Here is an 18,296-nt window from a genome sequence, read left to right as displayed (position 1 = left end):
GGGCGTCAGGCCCCTCCCACTCTCCAGTTCATTCTTGCCTTCGTACGAACAAGATTGAGATCCTAAGATTGAGATCCTATAGCATAGCATTTAGCTAAGTTTTCTCGTATTTGTTTATTTGTTTTGACTGGGTGCAAGCCCAGTGTTACTTGTGCGTCTTCCCAGTCCTTTTTTCCCTGCTTGGTGTTTAACTTGTTTTTTAAGTTTATTTCCCTTGCTTGTCTGAGGGTTCCCTCAGAGACCGCGGCTGCGGTTCTCCCTCTTTTGTATTTAACTTGTCATTTAAGTTTATTCCCTTGCTTGTCTGTCGGTCCCCACAGAGACCGTGGCTGCGGTTCTCTACGTTTTTTGGCCGAGAGCTTCGGGAGATCGTGGCTCTGTCTCTCCCGTAGCGTTTTTTCTGCCTCAAGCCGCGCTCTGTGGAGCCCTCGGAGAGGCCGCGGCTGCGGTTCTCTCCCAGGCGGGAGTTTGCGGCTGCGGCTCCTTGCCTTTTCCCAGCCACCTAATTTCAGCCTGCCGGGGTTCTACCTCACTGGAACCTGTTGATACGGCTCTCTTTCTCCCTCTCTCTCCGTGACTTTAATTTCGCCGCGGAGAGCTCTGCTCCAGGCGGTGGCAGCGGCTTGCCTCCTGCTGCCTTATCCGTCACAGGCTTCTCTTGGCACTCTCTTTCTTGGGGTCTTTTGGAGCTGCAAGTGCGGCTATCGGCCCCGCGGCTCCTCCTGCGAGACTGTGCTGGGCAGCCCTTCCCCCAGTTCGTCCCCAGACGGCCGCCATTGCTCCTTCTCTCTCCGCCATTTTTGGATCATTTTTCCAGCTCTTTTTTCTGGGTGCCATTTTTGGTTGGATTCAAATTTCCCGCCTTTTTTGTTACCCTTTATTAACCAACGGATACCTTCCCTGCAAGCTATCTGTATGTGTGTTGTAGACAGGCTTACACAGGGCTTACTTACACACAAATTTACTGTGGCTGTATCATCAAGTCTGGAGCTTTAACTTCTGTGGCTGCCTCACACAAATCTACTGTGATTGTATTACAAATTTACTGTGGCTGTATCAAGTCTGGAGCTTTAATTTCTGTGGCTGCCTCACACAAATCTACTGTGATTGTATTATCAAGGCTGGAAATTTAATCTTAGTGGCTGGTTTTGTATTCTCAAGGCTGGAGAATTTAATTTTAGCGGCTGACTTGCACTAAATCCGATTTATATTCGGTACATCCTGCCCCCTCTGTGGCCGTGTATCACGCCTGAAATCCAGCCTACAGCACTAATCTGAGTGTACCAAGCCTAAAATACAGCCTATATTATTACAAACGCTGATACCATAGTGCATCCTGCCCCCTCTGTGGCAGTGCACTTAGCCATCTGCCAGTGTATCCTACCCCCTCTGTGGTCATACGCTGTGCCAGTTCGGGTCTTTACATCCTGCCCCCTCTGTGGCCGTGTACTGCACCCAAGTTACTATAAGATGGCGGAACAGCCAGGCATGTCGCAATCAGCCAATTTGATGGCAGATCAGCCAGGCATGCCACAAACAGCCAAGCCACAACATTCTAAGGCGACTAAGACCAGACATGTTAAAGCACTGGCTAAGACAAAACATTTTTCCAGCCATAGCAAACCAAAGCGCCCATGCTATGACTCTGTGCCAACCATCACCACAGCAACTCAGGCACACATAAGCGATATACTTCATTCCCCTGCCGCTTCTTCTGACGAGGAAGATTTTGCTGGCTTTCCCACTCAGCTTTTGCCTAACCAGCCTCCCTCCGTTCTACCGCCCCAAACATCTGTTCCAATAGCTACTCAGGCACAAACATCTGCCACATCCGGGCTGCAGCTGTCTCCTGATTTCCTCTCCCAACTTCAAGCCATGCTGGCATTTTTCACCCAAATGCAGTCACTACCACAAGTTCCTGCCATACCTCAACTCAACATGGACCAACGTGCGTGTCATGAAGCTCATCCTTCCTGTTCACCAAATCCCTTCGATGTAGCCAGAGGCCGATGTTTTGACGAAGCCTCATATGCGGAGGAGTCAACCTTCACTGACCATGTTGAAGGAGACGACTGGAGCGACTATTCAGATCATGAGGAGGATACATCGTATCGCTTGTTTAATGCCTCAGACTATCAGCCCCTGGCACGCAGGGTAGTTAATACCCTTGGACTCCAGACTGCGCCTTCAACTTCTTCCACCCCAGCTATCAAAGGGGCCAAGGTCCTCAAATCCCCTGCACCTACTGAACACTACATCCCGGTGCCGGACCCAATTGCCAAATTGGCCTCTGAAGAATGGGCTCACCCATTCCAATCTCGACGCTTCAAGAACCTGGCTGACAGGCTTTACGCCCTAGCTCCGGACTTTGCCACCAAGTTAGACGTCCCTGGCATAGACGAACCAATCGCTCGCCTCGTTTCCCGATCTCTTTTGCCCAGGGAAGGGGAATCCCAACTAAAGGACATTACTGAGCGACGAATAGACTTCACCCTCCGCAAAAATCACGAGGCCACTGCCCTCTCCATGCGTGCCTCCGCTTCAGCCTCCATTTTCTCCAGAGCAGCTATGATGTGGCTGGATGATCTTCTAGAGGACACTAACCCTGATCCTGTCGCCCTCAGAAGGTCACTGATAAAGTTGCGTAAGACAGCAGCTTTTGTGGCCGGTGCCACCTTGGATGCCACTCAATTGGGGCGCGAGCCATGACGGCTCAGATAGTCGCTTGACGGACTCTCTGGCTTCGCCACTGGCAAGCTGATTCAGCGGCCAGAATGAATCTGTCCAGGGCTCCTTACTCCGGATCTTTACTCTTCGGCGAGGAAGCTCTAAAGGCAGTGCTGGTTGATCCCAAAGACGCCCACAAACCGGTTCTGGCCACCGTCAAGAACATCGACCACAGGCCTTTCAGGCGATTTCCTCCCTTCCATACTAACCAGCCCTTTCGAGGAACGCGGCCAGGAGGACGAGGCCACGACTTCAGATCCTATGACCCCACTTCATTCAGGGGCTCCTGGAACCGGCGCTTCCAGGGCAGAGGTCAGTACCAAGGGCGCAGGGGCAACTCACCATCCTCATATAGGGGAGGTCCTCGCCAACGCAAGCAGTATCAACACACTTCCCATAGGTGGCAGATTACTTCATTTTGGAGACCGTTGGTCTCTACCGTTGGTCACTACGGTCTCCTGGATCAGGGAGCTTTTCAGTTATGGCTATGCCATAGAGTTTTGGGCAACCCCATCAGACAGATTCCATCCGTCCCCTTGCCCAACGGCACCAGCCAGGCACAGAATCATGCAGACAGCTATACACCACCTCTTGGACATAGCGGCAATAGAGCCAGTCCCCACAACGGAGAGGTCGGAAGGGGTGTACTCCCTCCTATTTGCTGTGCCAAAACGAGATTTATCATGGAGGGCGCTATTGGACCTCAAGTTTGTCAACCGTTTTGTAACATATCGCAGGTTCAAAATGGAATCACTCCACTCCATTACAGAGAGTCTGCATGAAGGAGACTTCCTGGCTTCTATCGACCTTAAGGAAGCGTATCTCCATGTGCCCATTTGCATACCCCACAGAAAGTTTCTTCGGTTTGCTTTTGGCCAGCAGCACTTTCAATATAGAGCGATGCCATTCGGCCTCTCCTCTGCTCCAAGAGTGTTTACCAAAGTGCTACTCATCCTAGTGGCTTATCTCCGGACCCAAGGGGTTCATCTCTACCCATATCTGGATGATCTGCTAATACGGGCCAAGTCTGAGGAGCTGGCTCATCATCATATAACGATCACCCTCAATGTTTTGCAGGCCTACGGCTGGCTTGTCAACTTCGACAAAAGCCATCTCCAACCAACCCAACGCCTACTACATCTAGGGGCAATGTTGGACACCCTGCAGGCAATGGTTTTCTTGGCTCCAGATCGCATCACTGCGATCACAAGCATCGCAAGGTCCCTGATGCAACAAACATCCGCAGACATCATGCTTCTCGCCAGAGCGCTCGGAATGTTCATCTCTACAATCCACATTGTGCCATGGGCTCAAGCCCACACACGGCACCTTCAATGGACTCTGTTGCCCTTTCAAAAGGACATTGCCAGCTCCAACCATCGCAAAGTTCATTTGAGCCCCGCACTGCGTCTCTCCTTCCGCTGGTGGACCAAGGTTCAACACCTCTCCAAGGGCACGTCGTTCAGGGAACCCTGCAGAACCGTTGTAACCACAGATGCCAGCCTCATCGGTTGGGGAGCCCACTGCAACTCCCAGTACGTTCAGGGGGTTTGGTCCACCGCAGAGCAAACTCAAAGCATCAACTGGCTGGAGCTAAAGGCTGTCCACTTAGCTCTACGTCATTTTCAGTCTCTGTTCCCTTTGGACCATGTGCTCATTCGAACAGACAACATTTGAACAGACAGGGGGGCACCAGGTCTCGTCCTCTGCAGGACTTAGCCTTCCTCATCTTTGTCTGGGCAGAACAACATCTACAATCCCTGAAAGCAGAACATCTCAGAGGGATTTGGAATGTGACAGCAGACTGGCTCAGCAGACAACAGGTCTTTCCGGGAGAATGGAAACTTCATCCAGACATTTTCCATCGTCTCCAGTGTCGGTTCGGCGTCCTCTCAGTCGACCTGTTTGCTTCCAGTCGCAATTGCCAGCTTCCCAGGTACTTTGCCCAATACCTGGACTCAACAGCGGAAGCAGTGGATGCTCTGACAACACCGTGGCCAGACGGTCTCTTGTACGCCTTTCCTCCCATACCATTGTTAGCCAAAACCTTGAGGAAGGCGCGAACCGAGAGGGCACAGCTGGTTCTAATAGCACCATTTTGGCCACGCCGACCGTGGTTCTCAGATCTTCTGGCAATGTCAATGATGGATCCTTGGACACTTCCAGTCAGGCCAGACCTTCTATCCCAGGGTCCAGTATGGCACCAGGACCCTACTTGGCTCAATCTAACAGCGTGGCGTTTGAACGGGGACATTTGAGGTCAGCTGGACTGTCTGACGCTGTGATTGATATTATTTTGGCCTCGAGAAGACCATCTACCACTCGTATTTATCAACATACCTGGGTGGCTTTCTCCAAGTGGTGCCAGTCCCACCACCACGATCCATCTCAGGCCACTGTGCATCAGGTGCTGCAATATCTCCATAGCGGCTTTATGATGGGACTTCGACCCAACACTCTACGTCGACATGGGTCCACTCTGTCATCCATTCTCTCAGTGTCCTCTCCTGGAGATCATATTTCCTCACATCCGTTCATCAAACTTTTTTGAGGGGAGTCGCCCTACGCTCTCCGGCTGTTGTCCATCGGTTCCCCTCATGGAGTTTGCCTAAAGTTCTGCAGGCTTTGCAACACCCTCCATTTGAACCCATCAGGACTGTGCCCCTACGTATGCTGTCCTTCAAGGTCTTGTTCCTGATCGCAGTCACATCTGCCAGACGCGTTTCGGAGTTGGGCACATTGTCTTCTGCTCGACACCTCTGCGTCTTCCATAAGGACTCTGTTGTGTTGAAGACTGATCCTTCCTTCCGTCCCAAGGTCGATTCAGTTTTTCATTGCAACCAGGACATTGTTTTGCCTTCCTTTTGCCCGAATCCTACCCATCCTCTCGAGAAGGCTTGGCATTCGTTAGATGTCCGGAGGGCTCTCAAGACCTACCTGTCTAGGACCCAAGAGATTCGACGAACGGAGTCTCTGTTTGTATCCTTTCATCCAAGATCTATGGGGCATAAAGTATCCAATCCTACCTTATCCCGTTGGTTAAGGGCATGTATTACTTTAGCATATGAGTCTCTGAAGCTGTCAGTTCCAGCTAGTATAACGGCTCATTCTACCAGGTCAGCTGCCACTTCGGCTGCTTTTGCCACTAATGCTCCTGTTGCCGATATTTGTAGAGCTGCAGTCTGGTCTACCCCACACTCGTTTATAAGGCATTATAAAATTGATCGTTATGCCTCTGCTGACGCATCTTTCGGCAGACGAGTGTTGCAACAGGTTCTTAATGAGGATTAACACATGGGTGGTCCCTCCCTGTATGGGCTGCTTTGGTACATCCCATAGTGATGGCCCACCTCCTATGGAAAATGTACCATTGGTCTCACCTGAAAGGTGATTTTCATAGGAGTGGGCCATCACGACCCTCCCAGTTAGAGGATGACTAGATAATTTTAATGGGTTACATATTATTGTTACGCTATTATATTTAAATGTAAGAGTGAAGTCAAGACTTTTAGTCTGTTATATTGTTATGTTAGAGTCATGTTATTATGCATGTGACTACTGTGTTATTTTCCTGGCGGGTCTGTTGGCCTTGTTCTTGTATTTTTAGGTATCTCTTTTTAGACTCGCTACGAATGAACTGGAGAGTGGGAGGGGCCTGACGCCCCTAGTCTTCACTTCAAAAACATTCTTGCCTTCGCACGATAGGTGGAACTATTACCCCGTAGTGATGGCCCACTCCTATGAAAATCACCTTTCAGGTGAGACCAATGGTACATTTCCTTCTGAAATTCCTTGGTCAGTTCCATTATCCAATGTATGTTTGCGATATGATCTCTGGTGCCTCTTCCCGTTCTAAATCCAGCTTGGATATCTTGCATTTCTTGCTCCATATATGGTAAGAGTCTTTGTTCTAGAATCTTGAGCATTACTTTACTTTCATGAGATATTAAAGCAATAGTTCAATAATTACTGCATTCCCTGGGATCCCCTTTCTTTGGAATTGGGATGCATATTGAACGCTTCCAGTCTGTGGGCAATTGTTTAGTTTTCCATTTTTGTTGACAAATTTTTGTCAAAATTTGGCAGACTGATTTTGTTTAGAAGTACTTCCTTTTGTCAGTCCTGAACATACTGGCAACCAATTTAAGAAACAAAGTTCTATTGTTAAGAAAGAAAAATCACCTTTTACTCACTCTGCGCTATTCATCATTTTGTAAAAAAACCTGTAACATGCCCCCTTCATTTTCTGGCCTCAGAAAGTAAAAAACTCCAAATGCTTCAACACCATCTATACATAAGGAAGGTGCTCAGACCTTCTGATAGTTTTCCTTTTCTGTGGTTTTTTTTTTTTTTCATTTTTAGGACATCACTTTTCAGATGGAGTATCTCCCTATCCACCCAATCAAAATCTTTCTTGAAACAGAACAGGATGCATTCAAATGTAGTTCAGACTTGTTCATTCACTGCTTTCTCACTGCAATGGTCTATTTAGTCCAACATCTGATCAGCCAGATGCCCAAGATGCTATTATCCTGTGTTTCCATATCAGCTGCACAGAAGGGGGTACTGTCAGCATGGAAACACAGGGCTATATCATTTTTAGGAGAAGGGCCATAGCTCAGTGGAAGAGCACCTTCTCTGTATGCAGAAGGTCCCAGGTTCAGTCCCCTGCATCTTCAGGTAGAACTGGGGGAGACCCTTGCCTGACACCTTAGAGAGTCGCAGGTCAGTGTAGACAATACTGAGCTAGCTGGACCTATGATCTGATTCAGTATAAGGCAGCTTCCTATGTTCCTACTTACAAGGCTGGATGAGCCCTTAAAAGGAACTAATCTACAAATATAAAATGAGAGTATCGTAAATGAATTATTTGAATTCCTCAGATATTTATTATAAGTTATACTGTATCAGTCTCAAAAAAGCAAATATTAAATAAAGTTCCTTGAATCTAGCTCTTCGTCACACTCAGCACTCTGCTTTAGACCTGTGAAGGCGATATATGAATACATTCTAGATGATGCAAATTGATGGCGGCATGTCCCCCAGCCCAGAAACTACATAAATCAGTGACAGAAAAAGGTTTATATCTGTGCTGGTAGTGTTACTTAGTACCCCATATTACTTCATCCTAAGCAACTGGTGCCCCATGGGATAAAGTTCTACACTTAAGGGAACTGTTGAGGTTGGGACAAAACAGGGGTCTCTATGATATATGGCTCCTTCATGTTTCAACCCTCCCCCAATCATAGTGACAGAAATGTTGCTGGTTTCACACAATCAATACAGGTGCATGGAAGCAAAATTATCAGTTTTTGGAGATTTTAAAAATATTAAGAGGGTAGTTCAAAAGTATTATTCAATATCCTATAAGCATTAGAATTATGTAGCAAATGTTTCAGAAATAAGAGATGTATTTGTTGTTATCATTTCTGTGTTCCACTTCCGATTATTGTTTTTTTTTGCAATATTAATATTTAAGATGTTTCCACGGTTGCCCACAATATAAAAAGCGTATCATTAAAAATAAAATGCAAAATTCAATAAAATATGATGGAGCATAAAGTTAAACTCCAAATCAAAGAGGAGGAAAAAAAAAGCTTTCTTACCTGTCGCAGTCCCACTGTCACATGGCAGCAGCACTCCTGTTATTGGTTGTGCGTTGTTTGGATTTGCTCCAGGTGCTGGAGAAAGAGGTGGCCCAACTCCACTCCCAAGGAGCATACAAGATGGCGGAGGGGGCTGCCCACGTTTCAGTAACACTTTGTGGTCCTGCTGGCAACGGAATCGCGGTGGCACCTCCCGAGGCATGTAGCGGGCGGTGCTTGGCGGTTGACCGTTCGGCACTGCCACCCTTTTGGCATTGTTGCCACCATTGACTGGTGGCGATGGAGAGCTGCCAATTGGGCTGGCGGTCACTGGTTGGCTTAAACTTGGTTTCGTCGCTTCGGGCACTACAACAAAAAAATAAGTTGATGTTCTGAACTGTTCTGCAAGTTGAACCATATTTAATATTATATTAAGTTATTACAAACAATTTTTAGCATTATGTATATTAGAAGCATGAAGCCATGTTCACTGTCAAATGGGTTCACAAAGGCAAACAAAACTGATCAAAAGTGAACCTTCTATGCCAATAAAAACTACTTAAGTTTCCACAAACATCAGCTAAAATAAATCTAAGATCACTGCCACCACCAGCCAGAACACAAATACATTTAAACCCACCAAATCCCAATCCATCAGGAAAGACTCACAGAAAAAAATGCCCTGTAAAAATAATCAGACCCCCGACCAATGCTCTCATATTACTGAATTACAAATGGTACATTGTAATTTTGTTCTGAATGATATTTTATTTTGAAACACTGAAACTCAAAATCAATTATTGTAAGGTGACATTGGTTTTATGTTGGGAAATGTTTGTAAGGAACATAAAAAACTGAAGCATGTTGCTTGCATAAGCATTCAACCCCTGCGCTGCGGAAGCTCCTAGTTTACACAGATGAAAGAAATTGCCCTATCGAGGACACAATTACCTTACCATTGGCCTCCACCTGTGAACCATTAAAGTTGCTGTCACATTGTCAGGATAAAAACTCCACTGTTGAAGGATCATTGGTCAGGCTGTGGATCTGAAGGAAAATGAAGACCAAAGAGCATTCTACACAAGTGAGAGATAATGTAATACAAATGCATATATTAGGAAAAGGGTACAAAATAATATCCAAGTGTTTGGATATTCCAGTGAGCACAGTTGGATCAATAATCGGGAAATGGAAGTTGCATCAAACCACCTAGGCATTGCCAAGAAAAGGCCATCCCTCAAAACTCAGTGCTCGAACAAGAAGGAGATTTGTGAGAAGCCACAGAGAGGCCAACAATCACTATGAAGAAGCTACAGAGTTCAGTGGATGGGAGTCAACCATATTAAGAGCTCTGCATAACTCTAGCCTGTATTGGACGGTGGTAAGGAAGAAGCCGTTACTCCAAAAGTACCATCTGAAAGCATGTCTGGAGTTTGCCAGAAAGCATGAGAGTGCCCCAGGTGCGATGTGGGAAAAGGTTCTGTGTTCAGATGAGACCAAGATAGAGATTTTTTTGGGCAAAACTCCAAGCGCTATGTGTGGTGCACACCTAACATTGCCCATGCCGCCTCAAGACACACCATCCCTACAGTGAAGTATGGTGGTGGCAGCATCATGCTGTGGGGATGCTTCTCATCAGCAGGGACCGGGCATCTTGTTAAAATTGAATGAAGAATGGATGGGGCAAAATACAGGGAAATACTGCAAGAGAACCTGCTTCAGTCCATATAAAACTGAAGCTTGGGAGGAAATTCACTTTTCAACAGGACAATGATCGCAAGCACAAGGTCAAAGCAACATTGGAGTGGCTCAAGAACAACAAGCTCAATGTCCTACAGTGGCCCAGTCAAAGTCCTGATCTCAATCTCACTGAGAATATGTGACCCACTTTGAAAATTGTGGTTCACAAGAGATATCCAATCAACCTGAAAGATCTGGAGCAAATCTGCCAAGATGAATGGACCAAAATCCCTCCAGCACTGTGTGCAAAGCTGGTATATACCTACCCCAAAAGACTTAAAGCTGTTGGTGCAGTGAAAGGTGGCTCTACAAAATATTAATGTGTGGGGGTTGAATACTTATGCAAGCAACATGTTCCAGATTTTTATGTTTCTTACAAACATTTCCCAACATAAAATCCATTTCACCTTACAATAATTGATTTTGAGTTTCAGTGTTTCAAAATAAAACATCATACAGAACCAAATTACAATGTACCATTTGTGATTCAGTAATATGAAAGCATTGGTCAGGGGTCTGATTACTTTTGCAAGGCACTGTATGTCAGGAGTGGGGAAGCCTTTTCCGTCCAAGAGCCACTTTCATTCTGGGCAAGCTTCTGAGGGCCATATGCCAGTGGCGGGCAGGGCCAGAGGCAAAAGTGAGTAGAGCAATGCATGTAAATATTACCTCTGTACAGTAGGCTAGTTTCTACACACACTCACAAACCCTCTGTCCTCCATCCAGAAAAGCCAAAGGCATTATCAGACTTCAAGGACAAATTTCAGGTAGGCAAAAGCACTCAGGGTATGAAGCAGAGCCAGTGGTGTGGCCTGGGAAGACTTCTAAGGGTCACACTGGGAGGCCTGGAGGGCCACACTTGGCCCCTTGGCCTGAGGTTCCCCATCCTTGACATAGCTCATTGAACTACTTCTGTTCTCTGAGGGTGGCTGTATTCACACACATTAAGCTACAAATCTTGACTTAATAAGTCACGATATTCACAAGCTGCATGTGCGTGTGTACAAAACTCCTTTGCAACCTCTGTGCTAACAGCTGAACAAGCTAGGATTCAGCACTTAACCATAGCCTCAAAAGTTAGCATCAATGGCTTCAGAACAAGCCATGATATGAAGCCATGGTTTAAATTAGGCTGAATATCCTGTCTTATTTTGAAGCCATTAATCATAGTTTCCAGGTTTGCACCATGGTTAACTGCTGCATTCTGCTCATACAAAGGGAGAAATAAAGCAACTGCAAAGGAGCTCTATACACTTACACACAGCTTGTGCATATCCTAACTTACTAAGAGAGAATTTGTGGCTTAGCATTGCATATGAACATGGCAATGTATTACAGACGTGGCTATTTACCTTCTGGCACAATCAAAACAGAAATGTAAGCAGAGTGCCTGTTTGTGTGTTCATACATGTACACAGGCACCTACATGTGGCAGAGAAGAGCTCACTTATCCCTTAGCTCCAGCTCCAGCCAGCAGCTCCTCAGGGAGAACCATAAATTAAAGCAGCATGTCTTAGTGTTTGAGGAAGATACTATATTACTAGCACAAAATGACCAACAATGCCACTTGTTTCAGGTAAAAAGTCAAGCCAAGTAGCAATCTGAGGGATACATTTCCACAAATATAGAAAGAACAGAAACCTCTTAAAGTAACAGAGGCAAATAAATCAGTCAAACTATTATTAGGATTGTTAAATGAGAAAAGAGTGAAAATGTTGTAGAACACACAGGGAAAATGCAAAAAGTTTGAATTTATGTGCTTTAGTTTTCATTTCAGAAGTTATGGGAAACAGCAGGGGTTGGCAATGCTTACAGGTAGCCCAGAACCTGAGTTTTCATTTTAAAAGAAGTTAGTTTCTAACCCTCCTAGAAAAAAACATTGTGGAGCAGAGTGTATAGGAATCTTTCTAAGCAATTTCTGTGAAATGAGGCAGTCTACCTCCTGGCTATCAGTATCATTAGCCAATGAGTGAACTCAAAGCTGTGACTGATAAGCGAGTTCTCTGGACACCAGGCAATAGGAATCCCTGTAGTCCTAAAGAGCTACAGTTCTGCCCTTCCTTTTAGTACACTTTTTCTGCTTCTGTCTTTTTTCTCCATAGTTTGCCTTTCCCCTAGCAACCAGGATGCATCTTTCCTGTGCTGGGTTCACCTGAGATCAGGTAGTGGCTAGAAATTATTTTCTGCAAATACTACTACACAATAAGCGTGGGTGAATGTAAAAGAAAAACAAATGTGAAAACTTGGCAAAGAAGCCTAGGTATATTTTCTGCTGTGTAGGAGCTAAAGACCAGGGACTCGTTAAGAATTTACTGTATAGTTAACTTACAGTACAATGGTATATATCCTCAGAAGACTTTTTCTGTTCATTTGGGCTTACTTCCAGGTAAATGAGTACAGGATGGCAGCCCAGCTGTAGTTTATGGTTAGAATTGGGGGAAATGGTTCTTGTGTATTTAGCAGCTGTATAGCAGACAGAAATTTAACTGGTCAAGCCTTTTCTAGTATGGAAATACAATTATGGAAAATGCTTCACCATCTCTATTCTTTAATTTTGTGTTATGCCACACCACCATGGTAGCCATTTTGTAACTGGTGTCCCCAGCACTTTCTCAAAATTTGAAATGCGCCCTCTGGTCTATAAAGGTTGGTGGCCCCTGGGAAAGTCTCACACCTAAGCCACTATGTTGGTGGGATGCGCAACTAAAATAAATGATGAGAAATAGAGGTAAGAAAGAATGAAGTTGCAGAACTTACAAATAGCATCACTTAAATTAGCCTTCTTACCAGACATTCGAATTTAACCCAAAAAAATAAATTACAATAATACACACACACTTTTATAAAGGGGTGATAGATTATTATTTCAAATTCCCACAGCCTCAAAGGGTGCCTAAAGCAGCTCACAATAACATTACATAAAAACAATTTAAAACAGCACTGTAACATAATACAGACAACATTTAAAGCCAACAGTTTAAAAACTTCTTAAAACTATTGGCTAAAAGCCTGGATAAATAAGAAAGTCTTCACACATTTCCAGAATGCAGGAAGAGAGCAGTGTCGCTTCCCTTGGATAGGAATTCTATAGCCAGAATCATTAAATGAAGAGACATCCAGGAAGTTACAGGTCTCTGAAACTAACATCTTTCAAGATTAGATGGTGGAAAGCATTAATGTCCGAGGGTGGGGAGCCTTGGGATAGGGTCAAATGGGGGCCTTGAGACTCTCCCCAGGCCACACCCCCAACCAGAAGCCACACTCTGCCTTGAGTGCTTTTGCTCAGCTGGAATGTGTCCTCGAACTGTGATAATGCCTCTTGCTTACCTAGAAGGAGGGTAGATGGGTGAGTGTGTTTAGACACCTATTGAACAAAGGTAAAGATAAAGATCCACTACTTTGCCCACTTTTGTATCTACCCCCATGCAACACTGGTATGTGCCCCTCAGAAGGTTGCCCACAAAGGAATGTGGTTCTTGAGCTGAAAAATCTTCCCCAACCCTGAGCTGTGCCTACACTTGTTAAATCATATAGAACAAGGGCAGGGAACTTCAGAACCGAATACAGCCCTCCGGGCATCTTAACTCAGCTCCCCAGGACTTTCTGCAGCTGTACCACCTCTCTCCAGGCCATGCTCCACATCACCCCTCCTTTGTCCGCTCCTAAGGAACCCTTTTCCTGGATCAAATATGTCCCTGAACTGTGGCAAGGCCTCTTGCTTTCCTGGACAGAGAGAAGTGGGTGGTGTGGCTGTGGAAACCTGTTTTTTTGCCTAGCAGTCATGTAGCCTACAATACAAAGGTAAGAATTCTATCTGTTGCTCCACCCACTTTTCTCTCTAGCCCCACCCACCACTAATATGAAGCCACCAGAAAGTTCCCCATATTTGCAAGCAGGCCTTTCTTTATAAAAGTAAAGGCAGCTTGGCTCACAAATAAGAAACGTAGAATAAGGTAAAATCAAAAGCCATAATCATCAGTGCAACAGACAAGGGATATAGGATATGTTAGGCAATCATATCCTTGATTAAGCCGATACATGAGTAAGACTTTTGTTTGCACATGCAGCCGCTTACTGCTCCCTGCACAGCACAAGCAAATGGACTAGGGTACCTCAAATTACCTATAGCTTACTCTTTCGTCCAAACTGGAAAACTACAGCTACCACTTCAGAACAAGCCAGGATATTAACTCATGGTTTGAAGTTGGTTTAATATCCTGGCTTATTCCGAATCTGGTAACACCAGTTTTCTGGTTCAAAATAATAAAAAAATAGGAAACAATAAGAGTCTCCCTGGTTTAATCGCAGCTCACATAAAAAGTCTATGTGCGAAAGGAAATGGCTCGTTCATGTCTCAGCTTATTAAGCAGAAAGATGACTGTCTGAACCAGCTCAAAACAGGTGACAGCAGCAATACTAAAAAGCCAACATAAAAGTCCTAAAAAGCCATCTTCCAAAACACCAACACAGGCCTTTCTGAACAGAAAGGGTTTGACACCACAGGAGATGCACAGTAAGGAGGAGACAAAGGGAGCTCCAAGGTCAGGGTACAGCAATAGAAAAGACCCCCTTCCATCATTCCCATCAAGTGTCAGCTTGTAAGAAAGGAGGATGACCTATGTGGATTATCTTATTGTGCAGGAAGGCTAATATGGCAGCAGTGGTCTTTCAGTTTGCGATCTTGACCATATATTGCTTTAAAGTTCAAAACTAGCCCTCTGAATTTGGCCTGGAAACAAACAGGGAGCTAGTGCAGTTGTTTATCAGTGAAGTCACATGCTCCTGATACCTGACTTCAGTCAGCATTTTGACTTCAGTCAGCATCTTATTTGCTACATTATGAACAAGCTAAGTTTCTGCACACTTTTCAAAGGCAGTGCCATACAGAGCACACTGCAAGAGTTCAATAATTATGCAACTAAGGCAGCCTTCCCCAACTTGGTGCCCTTCAGATGCTGTTGGACTACAACTCCCATCATCCCTGATAATTGGTCATGCTGGCTGGGGCTGATGGGAATTGTAGTTTAACAATCTGCAAGGCACCACACCCTATTCTTGGGTTACCTGTTCTACCAACTAGATATTTTGTCAGAATTTATTTTCAGTTTATTAGCCCTTATCAAGTCAGTAGAACAGCTAACCCAAGAATAGGGATTCAGCTAGTGCTGAATGGAGTACTTGGTGCACCAGGTATGTGTTTTGGCTATGGTGACACATCCCCTAGTTCAGAGGAACGAGTGTTTTTCACTCTTAAGCATTATTCACATACCTACTACTTACATTCTTACAAAAGGTACTAAAAAGGGCACATCATGCATGATAATGCTTTGAGAGATTTATGCTGCTTTTGAATTTATCAAAAGTTTTGAATATGAGAAACTGACCCCTTGTCCCCAATCAAATAGAACATACAAGTGTCACAGGACTCCAGAATGGGAATCTTCGGGGATTGCAAATAACACTAGCTACCAAGTAAAAACAAAATCTATTAAGCCCTAGGTATGTGAATAATGTTTAGGAGTGAAAAACATTCTTCACTTTTATTCTGCCACCTCTGGAACAAAATTACAAAATGTATTTAAATGAAATTAAGTACATTAATAACATAAGAAGCACGTCAGGATTCTTTGTTTTTTTTTTTAAGTCAGCTATGGTTATAGTGAAGGGCATATGTGGGGATTCTGATTCCTGCAGATCTGGAAGATATATGTAGTTCAGGAGATTTATGATGTATCAGAAGCTAGACTGTATTGCAACAAGCACTGGTATATTGTTTAAACTTGTGCACCTTGAGATGTTACTGGACTTCAACTCCCTTCATCCCTGATGACTGGCCATGCTGGCTGGGGCTGATGGGAATTGCAATGCAACAAGACCTGTGGGGCCACAGGTTAGCCACCCCTGGTTTAAACTGTGTACTTTAATTTCCCATTTTGTTAAAGCATAAATTTTCTTATATCAGCCAGCAAGCATATTTCACAATGGCTGAAAAAAGTAGGTAGTTATGCAGGGTTGGGGAGCTATGAGCATTAATTCTTGCCTTTATTGACATTATTGTATTCAATTAAAACACAAGCCATTGCCAGGACAAGGGCTTTCTGGGCCAGATAAGATGAGCTTGAATTAATGTACAAGGAAGAAGTGTGTATCCCAAACACTCCTCTGATTCAGACTTTTCCCTTTGATGGTTTGGCTTATGGAAAGACAACATATTTGCCCCTTATTTTCAAAAATAAATATTTCATGCCCTGCTCATATAATGGTACGTCATATTGGAAGGAGAAATTCACCTTTTCTCTAATAGGATAGAGGAATGTTAGAAGAATAGAAACAAAACTGCTCAAAGACCAAGAAATATTTCTAAGTTCAGAAAAATTAAAGGTCTCTTACCTTTGGTTTTTTGATCTGTGACCTGCAAGTAAAATGATAAGAATAAATAAAAACAGTCTTCTTAATGTTAAGTTGAAAGCGAACCTGTTTAGGTATGTGCAAATATTAAGATGTCAGTCAAATAACTTACTGTTTCAGTAATTATACAATTTATTTTAAAAAGATCTTTTCCTCCTTTTACAAATATCTTGGTATTACTTTCATTTTGCAAGTAAGCATATGAAAGGAAATGGACACTGATGTATACTGTATAATGGCACCCTGATAGGCAAGAAAAAATATTTCATTTAATAATGGAAGTGTTTTAGAAAATATCCCCTAAGAAATACAGTCTCTTAAAGCATAAGCCTACTTACTATCCAGTAAAGGATTGTTTGAAGAAGAACTGCGTATTTCATGAAATTCAAGCAAACAAACATAAGCAAGAATGCAAATTTGCAACATAAGCTTCCAAGGGCCACTCAGAGAACATCAGTTAATCTCCTTGCAGAATAACACACGGCTTTCTGACACAGAATGGTCACAACTGGAAACATCTCAGGATTCTAGCAGTATTAGATTTTCAACAATTCAATACAAGTTGCAGACAAAAGTTTCACTGGGGTAAAACACCTTTAGCAAGTAAAAGTCAATTCAGAAAGTCAATTTAATGTGAACTGAAAACCAGGCCAAGTGTTGTATCCAGTGCTAGTCCTACTCAGAGTAGGCCCTTTGAAATTAACTGCTATAGTTAACTTTGGTCTATGAGCACATAAAACCAGTAGCTGTAAAGATGTAGATATATATATTCAGGCATTTGTACAGTGCCCTTCTGCTTCTATGAACAAAGGCAGCTGCCTTATACCAGGTCAGACCACTGGTCCATTTTGCTCATCATTGTTAACAATGACTGGCAGCAGGTCTCCAGTGTTTCAGACAGCTCTACCTTCTCAGCTCTACCTGGATACACCATGGACTGAGCTGGAGACCTTCCGCATTCAAAGGATGTATAGCCCTTCCTTTAAGAGCAGAGAAACAGCGGACAGATCAGAGGTCTACTACTCTATGGCTGGAGTCAACTGTAATGAACTGTGAGATAAAAATCTTGTTGGGAGGAAGCAGGAAGACAGCAGAGTGCGCTTCATTCATTCTTTGGCTTAATTCCGACAAATCTCTAAACCATTTTTTGGAGATTGAGACTGTGCCATGTTCTCATGCACTTCCTTTTTCCTTCTTGTGTATGGATTCTCCCCACCCCTTTTGAATAGTTCTAATAATAGTTTACCAGGAAATATGAATCTGGCAACTATAGTTAACATTAACCTCCCTATCATACTTTGAAATGTGGTTGGAGATTAGCAGTAACCATAATCTGACCAATTTGGACATATAATTGTGCCAGGGGGACAGGGGGCGGGGAGAGAACAGGGTTGATTTGATTTAAATCAAATTGATTTAATTCATGATTTAAATTTCTTCTCTGAAGGACTCAATTTTAATTATTTAAATCACAGTTTAAGTCACTAGCAAGGAAGATTCAATTTAATCATCATTTTTAGTAATACATAAATATAACCATAATCCATATTCAGAGATTAGGTTTCATTAAAAAGTATATATATATTAAGCAATTATTCTGAATTGTTTTCGCATCAATTTTCATCAAAAACAGGATGATATTTTGGTCATTTTAGTACTAAAGCAGAATGAACTTGTGAAGTCATTCAGGAGATGAACCAGCCCCAACTGTTCAATTAATCATGATGTTTTGATTAATTGTCATGATGTGCCAGAATAACCACCACCAAACAGGCTTTTAGATTGTACTAATAAGATTGTTGAGTAAGAGTAAGAAAATAAAACATGTACACGGAT

At 43.7% G+C, this 18,296-nt stretch overlaps 1 protein-coding gene across 17 annotated transcripts in view; it reads right to left on the bottom strand.

The window, feature by feature from the left end:
- TNRC6B (trinucleotide repeat containing adaptor 6B) overlaps positions 1 to 18,296 on the bottom strand; it is a 176,480-nt gene that overhangs the window by 76,058 nt on the left and 82,126 nt on the right. For all 17 annotated transcript variants that reach the window (XM_061639205.1, XM_061639203.1, XM_061639209.1 and 14 more), the window contains 2 exons: positions 16,443 to 16,464; positions 8,334 to 8,678 (listed from right to left, as the gene is read on the bottom strand). In XM_061639205.1, the coding sequence (XP_061495189.1) occupies positions 8,334 to 8,678; positions 16,443 to 16,464 (367 nt within the window). The remainder of the gene's footprint in view (positions 1 to 8,333; positions 8,679 to 16,442; positions 16,465 to 18,296) is intronic.

This window comes from Rhineura floridana, chromosome 8, assembly GCF_030035675.1.
Source record: "Rhineura floridana isolate rRhiFlo1 chromosome 8, rRhiFlo1.hap2, whole genome shotgun sequence".
In the NCBI taxonomy this organism is placed as follows: Eukaryota; Metazoa; Chordata; class Lepidosauria; order Squamata; family Rhineuridae; genus Rhineura; species Rhineura floridana.
This window is presented reverse-complemented; position numbering and strand designations above follow the sequence as displayed.